General features: G+C 45.3%; 1 protein-coding gene across 1 annotated transcript; it reads left to right on the forward strand.

The window, feature by feature from the left end:
- The first annotated feature begins 1,240 nt into the window (after positions 1-1,240).
- On the forward strand, positions 1,241-7,757 carry LOC134185329 (A disintegrin and metalloproteinase with thrombospondin motifs 6-like). Its single transcript, XM_062653111.1, has 19 exons — positions 1,241-1,256; positions 1,299-1,465; positions 1,549-1,641; positions 1,704-1,822; positions 1,895-1,950; positions 2,009-2,114; positions 2,179-2,325; positions 2,390-2,534; positions 2,851-2,996; positions 3,178-3,368; positions 3,439-3,708; positions 3,883-3,966; positions 4,038-4,201; positions 4,584-4,698; positions 5,931-6,057; positions 6,132-6,345; positions 6,742-6,939; positions 7,102-7,234; positions 7,298-7,757. The coding sequence occupies exons 1-19, from the start codon at positions 1,241-1,243 to the stop codon at positions 7,483-7,485; spliced, it is 2,679 nt and encodes an 892-aa protein (XP_062509095.1). The 3' UTR covers positions 7,486-7,757.
- Positions 7,758-8,535: the final 778 nt, after the last annotated feature.

Consider the following 8,535-nt stretch of genomic DNA (forward strand, 5'->3'; position numbering starts at 1 on the left):
AGGTACGTTTAGTGGTATCCTTGAGTTGAGGATAAATAGGCGAGTATATACGGTCGTCGAACAGAGAACGGTTTATACGGTTGTAAACGTCTCTGGTCTCTGGTCTGGACCTTTGCGAGGAAAAACAGCTTGTTGGATTTGAAATTCATCACTGGTGGTTTGTCTAGATTATCAGTGCGTCTTTTCATTCCGGTTGGTAGTCACACACGATGTCGTTTCTGCGATGTGCGCTGTTGGTGCTACTGCCGTACGTCGTTGCTTTTCCTGACTCGATCGCGGTCGAAGATGTTCAAGAGCAGCAGGGTCGGCCTCCTCCGACAGCATGCGCGTTTACGGTAACGAGCCATTGATTGTTTTTACAGGCGAGTTTATGCGTTCGCTGAGCGACTATAGTATTGTGTATCCCGAGAAAGTCTCGAATAACGGACGCGTACGACGGAATGACAGAAGAGACAATATGTTCACGTTTCGCATCATTGCCTCCGGACGGAGTTTGATGTTCGATTTGTATCGAAGCACGGAGTTCATGTCGCCTAATTTGGTGCTACTCCGGTACATGGAAGGCAGCATGGTGGAGGAGCAATTGGATGATGAGAGTCGACTTTGCCATTGTGTTGGAGAAGTTCGAGGTCACATCGGATCCAGAGTTGTGCTGAAGACTTGTAGAGGACTGGTACGTCTAATTTGAAGTAACAATGTCGTTCCACCTTGTACTTCGACGTGAATCTGATTTGGAACACGCCGCAAGGGTTTCTCGGTCACCTCAGTAACTAGTTCACATTTAGTCGTACTTCATGAATTAGTGACATGACGCAAGCGATCAAACTCGGTAGGGTTACCTGTACCCACGATGGGTGCCATGAATGACCTTTTTTTTGGAATCGTTTGTACAGAATTCACGAGTGCTTCGGGGACATGCATGTCATCAAGGTGTAAAGCCAACTTAGTTATTGCTGTTTATTACATTATCTGTTCATACATATAGCATCACTTCATTCATTATTCGTAGACAACCCTCTATTATTATATTGAGTACATCTGATTGTCATAACTATTAGTTCTATTGTCTAGAGCGGGATGTTCATGACGAGAGAAGGAGGTTATTTTATTGAGCCTTTAAGACCTAAGAATAGCTCATTCCAAACTACCTCCGGGAGCCCACACTTGGTCTACAAACGACTACCTGTTAATCATCCGTCACTCGCATGTCAGTTGATCGAAAATGAACTTACAGGTACTAATGACTGAAGGACTAGGTTTGACCGGATTGAGCTAATCTTATCGCTGCTTCCTCTAAGTTGATGAAGTTGCCATTCCTCCGTATTACAACAACACCGTCAGAGAGCGCCGTTCCGCAACTCAGTTACAGGAATGGACGGTTGAGACGGCGGTCGTAGCTGATCATACAGTAGAAGAGTATCACGGAAACGACACGGTCACCTATCTTCTCTGTGTGATGAACATGGTGTGTGTGTGTAAACAGATGACAGTATTTCTTGCTGCGTAACGGGTAGTTTGTTACCATATGTTTGGACTCTCTCTGTCTAGGTGAGACAGTTGTATCGTCATCCCAGCATTGGACGTGCAATAAACGTTGTTGTTGTCAAGTTGGTTTTGTTGGATAAAAACCAGACAGCGGAGGTTTGTATGATTATACCATTTACTACACACACTCGAGTTCGCAATTTCTCGTTGTTGCCTAGGCCGGTCTGCTCGGGAAACAAATTGGAGGTCGAAAGTTAGAAAACTTTTGTCACTGGCAGGAAAACTTGGACGGAACGGTCGGTCAAGTTAAGTATGACAACGCAGTACTAGTTACAAGGTTTGTTTTTGTGACATTTAACATTGTCTAGATAAACTCGGTTTTGTGATCTCATTTTTTCGTATGATGCAGAGAGAAGGTGTGTGGTGATATCGCGACGCTGATGAGAGACGAATGCTCTCTCCTCGGTCAGTCCTGCTGTCTGTTCTCGACTAGATCAGTCTTTCATCTCGCTGTGTGATCTAGGCATTGCAAACATGAGAGGTATGTGTAACAAAACAAGAAGATGCAGCTTAAACAAAGACAACGGTCTTGCCGTCGCGTTCACTATTGCTCATGAAATGGGGCACAAGTGCGGTACCTACATATATTTGTTTCTCTACGTTTCTCATCTGTTTGCCTTTGACTGCATGTAGTTTGGGAATGCGGCACGACGGAGACAGCGATAACCTCTGTAAACCAAAGAAGGGGCTGGCCATGCTGATGGCTCCCAATCTCAATAACGAGTCTTCACCGTTTGAGTGGTCCAGCTGCAGCAGAGAGTACCTGACAACATTCATAGAGTACGAAATGCACTTGACTCGTGTGGTGCTCATGCACAACCTTCCCAACTTGTTGTTCTTTTAGAAGTCCGTTGTCGCACTGTTTGGAAAGAAACGACTCCATGTATTCCGGCCTGACTCTCCCCACTGCCTTGCCACTTAAGTTTGCTGATCCGGATCGACAGTGTCAGGCGTCGTTTGGTAAAGACTTTGTTGCTTGCCAGTTGACGGTTAGTTGAGAGTTGTAAGTGAGAACGGTCTGAAATGGATTTAGTCTAGTTCATTTTTGTGCAGTCAGTATGCCGAAGACTTTACTGTAAGTCGCCGGATCGTCTCTGCGAGACGAACAACTTTCCGGCCGCGCCGGGCACAAAGTGCCAGCTGAGTAACAAAGGCGGTATCGTACAATACGGGGTACGTCGTTGTGTGTGTGTGTGTGTGTGTGTGTGTGTGTGTGTGTGTGTGTGTGTGTGTGTGTGCGCGTGTGTGTGTGTGCGTAAGTGCGTAAGTATGTAATCATTGTTGTGATTGTGACTGTACACGCAGATTTGTCATTCGGGTAAGTGTGTATCACTCCAAGGATTGCCACGCGATCAAGACGGCGGTTGGAGCAGCTGGAAAGACGTCCTCGGATGCAGTCGAACGTGCGGAGGAGGAATTCAGATGTCAGAACGTCTATGCGACAACCCTCCGTACGATACCACAATCACACATAACACACACACACACACACACACACACACACACACACACACACACACACACACACACACACACACACACACACACACACACACACACACACACACACACACACACACACACACACACACACGTGTACACCCCACACACTAACCCATTGTACTATTGCAGACCGAGCGGTCGCGGACGGTACTGTAGGGGTGAGCGCAAGAGATTTCGGACGTGCATGACGGCGCTCTGCCCGGTGGGATCGCGCGACTTCCGCGACGACCAGTGCCAGTCGTTTAACGGCAAGGAAGAGTCGAACGACGGCTTTCGATACAGCAGTCCAAATATCACGTGGAATGCAGTCTACGAGTTAGGTTGTCTTCTAGACGATCGTGTGACCGCGTGTGATCAGAGTGTCTAACTCTAGTCGGTTGCTTGTTATAGACGCAAATGGTCGCGGAAGGTGCGATCTCACGTGCTACTCTGAGGGTAAGAAGAAACTCTGGAAGATCGGTGGTAACGTGATCGACGGAACTCGCTGTATTCCGGGGTCGCCGGATTATTGTATTGGAGGGAAGTGCGCGCACGTTGGGTGCGACCACACGTTCGATTCGACGATGAAGGAGGACGCGTGCAGGGTGTGTAAGGGGGATAATTCGACGTGTCGAGTGGCTACCGGGAGTGTAGAGGTTGAAGCACGGAATGAAGCGAGACGTATGTGATAGACGAAATAATTAAAATTAAAATATAATTAAATTGATATTAATATAATTAAATTGATATTAATTAAAATAATTATAATACAATTATAATATTAGACTATAATATAATAGTATAAATATATAATATATAATGTTATTAATATTAATTTGAATGTTAATGATACAGGTCAGTTACAAGATATAGTCGTAATCCCTAAAGGGTCCGTCCACATCCGTGTCACTGAAACAACGCCATCATTCAGTCTACTAGGTAAGGCGCATCAATGCGATCGTTCATTGTGATAGAATACGCAACGATTTAGATTTCTACACTCATTGCAGCACTAAGTGACATCAAATCGCGCTACTTCATCAACACCAAGTTCGGTCGCCCGGCGATGAGTAAGGACTACAGGATTGCTGGAACGATTTTTTTCTATACCGATTCGCTCGGTTTGGAATCGTTGTACACACTCGGTCCGACCGACCAAGACTTAGTCGTGAAGGTGTGCGTGCGTGACCGTCAATGTTCAGTGGCGTAGCCAGAGGGGGTGCTCAGGGTGCTCGAGCACCTGTACCTGCCTTTTGTCTTCAGTATACAACATGCATTGCAGAGAGATCTTTCAGTAGGCTAAAACGGATCAAGACGGACTTGAGATCAACTATGGGAAACCAACGGCTTGCGGGACTATCTCTTTTTGGTATCCATACATAGAGATATACGAGTTGATGTGTAGCAGTGCTTGAAGAATTTGCAAAGGCGCCATCCTTGATGATTAGAAACATTGATATGGTCGATGTTGAGCACCCCCGTGATTCATTATCCTGGTTGTATACGCCACTGTGTTCGTGATTATTTGCTTTACTTAAAATCGTGTCTTCTATTAGGGAATTGTTCGCAATCGCGAGTCAATGAATGTAACGTACACATTCAACTATCCAAGTAGTAGATATGAATGGAATATCAAGAACTGGACGTTGTGCTCGATGAAGTGCGGTGTCGGTAAGATTTGTACTTGCGCTCTCTGTATTTTATTATTTTATTTGTCGTGCTCAACCAGATCAGTCTGGTTTGTAAAGTCTATTACAAGTACCGGAAGCAAACCCTGCTTCAAAAGTACTTAGACCATCACGGCTGTCTAGAAAGAAGACATGACTTTACGAAGGATCCGAGTAGATCCCAGAAGCACTGTTTTCTGTAAGTGCTGCAGGTTGTGATGACCTGGAATAACGTCCAGCCACCGTGCAATACCTGCGTGCACTGTGCCCAAAGCTCCCAAGACCATCAGAACCACCAGTGTTCGACAATGCCACATGCGGCTTATCTCCACTCACAAGTCGCTGTACTTCGCCAACTTCTCAGCATGTTTCTTGCCAATGTTGCCATCAGCAGGACAGCTGATATCAATAAGAAGACAAGTGTTTGTCTTCCTATTTCTGAGACAGATGTCTGGACGATTGGCTTTGATCTTCCTGGCAGTGGGGATGGTGGCATTCCACATCATAGTAATGTCATCCGTCTCCACAAGCCTATCAGGATGATGCCAGTACCATCTGCTCTCCACTGGAACCCCAAAATGACGACAAACATCCCAGTGAATGATGGAGGCCACCTGATTGTGTCGATCAGTGTAGTCCGTCGGTGCCAAAGCACTACAGCTTGCCACAATGTGGTCGACCGTTTCCTGGCCTACACTGCACATGCGGCAAGTAGGACTGACATCACGATGTAGAATCTTGCTCTCATAGTACCGAGTCCGAAGAGCTTGGTCTTGAGCAGCAACAACCATTCCCTCAGTTGCAGCAGGAAGATTCGCTGCCTTTAGCCATCCGTAGGTCTCTTTCATTATTATATTATTCATTTATTATTATTATTATTATTATTATTATTATTATTATTATTATATTACTTAGGCGTAGGAACCTAAAATTTGGTTGAGGGGGCACACATTTGCCTAAGAGAGCGTGGCTTTGCACAACAAGGCTAAATGTATTATTAATTAATCATATATCTATGCTACACAGCAAAAAACACAGGAAACCAACATTAACACTATAGTGTTAGTACAGTAATACTGTATGTCATGTCAGTGCATCAGTTTCTACGTCTGTCATCCTTATACATATTAGCAGGTCACTTGATAGCTGGAAAGTTGAGGGAGTCCGTGCCCCGTGCCCCCGTTCCCCCGGTTCCTACGTCTAGTAAGGTACACACTTATTATCGAATCGATTCAGTAGGTTTGCAGCGAGCCACGCTTGAGTGTCGGAGGAGAGACGACCATTCGGTTGTCGACGGTTCGTTGTGCAGCGGACAGCGGGATCCGGTGGCGAGGGAGCGATTTTGCAACACGCAAAAGTGCAGGTCACTTTCGTGAGAAATCTAGAACGCGTCTAATGTGGCTGACTGATACGTATTTGTTTGTGTGAACGCGTTAGCAGTGACTGGTTTACGATGCCGTGGGGAAAGTGCAATAGGACTTGCGGTCGCGGGTATCAGCATCGGAGAGTGTCTTGCTTTCTGTGGAGGTCGGGACCGAGTACGTATACTAAGATGCACGACAGCGCCTGTGAAGGACCGAAGCCGAGTGACAGGAAGCGTTGTAAACTCGAGAAGTGTCAAGTGAAGTGGGAGATTGGGAACTGGACCAAGGTGTGTGGAGCTGTCTAGCGTCTGTCTGTCCGTCCGTCCGTCCATCCGTATACGTCCGTCCATCCGTATACATCCGTCCGTCCGTCTGTCTGTCTGTCGGTCCGTCCATCTGTATACATCCGTCCGTCCGTCCGTCTGTGTGTCCGTCCGTCCGTCCGTCTCTGCTTGTCCGTCCGTCCGTCTCTGCTTGTCCGTCCGTCTGCCTGTCCGTCCGTCCGTCGGTCAGTATTAGACGTACACACACACACACACACACGCACGCACACACACACACACACACACACACACACACAATCCATTGTTAAGTTAACCATATCTCTCTTCGTGTCTGTCTCTCATCTCTCCGTTTCCCATTCATTCTCTCACCCTCGTTGTCATGCGCGTTTCTATCCATAGTGCAACTCGACGTGCGGCAACGGAACGAAATCGAGGACGGTCAAATGTATCGAATTTAGCGACGACTTCAAGTCTGCTGTCTCCGACGACCAATGCGTCGGTCTGCGACGAGACAAACCGCGAACGACCTCCGATTGCTACAGCAAAGTATCATGCCGCAAGCCGGTACCACAATGGAAGACCGGCAGTTGGTCAGAGGTTAGAAAATATAAAAATATAAAAAATAAGGAAAAAAATAAAATAATATATACATATATATATATATATATATATATATATATATATATATATATATATATACACGTACCGCTTCCTACATCGAATTTGTTATTTTAATTTTTTTCGAATATTTTATTTTAGTGTTCGGTCACGTGCGGGCAAGGACAGAGGAATCGCGAGGTCACGTGTCACTTCAGTACCGGTAAACCTTCGAGTGAGTGTGCGGGAGAGAGGCCGCCCGACAAGATGGCCTGCCATCTACTATCGTGCCGAGGTACATACGTCCTGTTTATACATACTTTCTGGCTTGGAGATATGCGGTGTGTTGATGCTTTAGGAGACTGCGACGACGACGATACCGTGTGTACGGTTATGGATGACTCGAGTGTCGGCACGTGGTGCCAATTCGGTGTCATTCGCAAGTACTGCACGTGCTCTTGCGCTCACATACCGCTCGAAAATCATCACCAGGCGACCAACCTAGACTCGACATTGTTGGCGACTCTGCTAGGCCAGAGAAGATAGTGAATGACATACGCGCGTCTATTACATCTCTAGAGGCAAGCGACTACACATGGACACTCTTGATAAGAAGACTTGGAGGTTGGGAAAGCGTTAGGACGTATTATTAATTAATTGCGATTCAAACCCGTAATCTAATTTTGGTATTGACGAGCCGCTTTGCGTAAATGCCATTGTTTGCTGTTGTTAGGTGTTGTTTACTCTTTTATATACCGACTAAAGCTCCGACATCTGGGAACTAGTACGTTGTTATTATTAATTAATAAAATATATGTGAGGTAAATATCAATGCTCATGTCGTTGTAATTAATTAATTTTAATAGGCGAGTTAATATTAATCGAATGGTGTAGACATGATACCACAGATGCGATATAACAATATAGTATACATATGGAAGATAATATTTTTAATTTTACACACACACACACACACACACACACACACACACACACACACACACACACACACACACACACACACACACACACACACACACACACACACACACACACACACACACACACACACACACACCATTGGTGTGCATGTCTGTGACAGACAGTCTATTCTCATCTCAACACTCGTTAGCTAATTAGAACACATCCTGCCTTCTAATCTAAGCTGTCGATGAATGTGACTTGCCAATGTGACGTCGATGCCGCTGATGTCCCGCCTCTTTGGCACCGATTATCTGGTGACGCGCTATCACCGGCATGTCTACGAGAGTGACTGAGAAAATTAGCAATCAATGTAACGAACGAGAAAGAAGAGAAAGCACAAAGCACAAACAAGAGAAGGATGTTAAACAAACGTAAGCGGCACCAGAAACATTTTCGATTGTAAATTATGCAAATTTACAATCGAACTTGTAAACTTGTATTTTCGGCTGTAAATTATGCAAATTTTTTGTATGTAATGTAAATTTTTATACATTTTTTAAGTGTTTAGTGTAAATTTTTATATTGATTAATACTTGCCACCAAAGTGGGGCAAGTCTAATCTAGGAAGCTATATCCCTAGACTGTACACATATAAAAAATGACCAACCCCCA

The sequence above is a fragment of the Corticium candelabrum genome, chromosome 10 (assembly GCF_963422355.1).
Source record: "Corticium candelabrum chromosome 10, ooCorCand1.1, whole genome shotgun sequence".
Lineage (NCBI taxonomy): Eukaryota > Metazoa > Porifera > Homoscleromorpha > Homosclerophorida > Plakinidae > Corticium > Corticium candelabrum.

Excerpts from the sequence above, each read along its gene's own strand:
- LOC134185329 (XM_062653111.1), top strand. Across the intron at positions 1,823-1,894 it reads AACGCAGTACTAGTTACAAG|AGAGAAGGTGTGTGGTGATA; the intron begins GTTTGTTTTTGT and ends CGTATGATGCAG. Across the intron at positions 2,997-3,177 it reads CGTCTATGCGACAACCCTCC|ACCGAGCGGTCGCGGACGGT; the intron begins GTACGATACCAC and ends GTACTATTGCAG.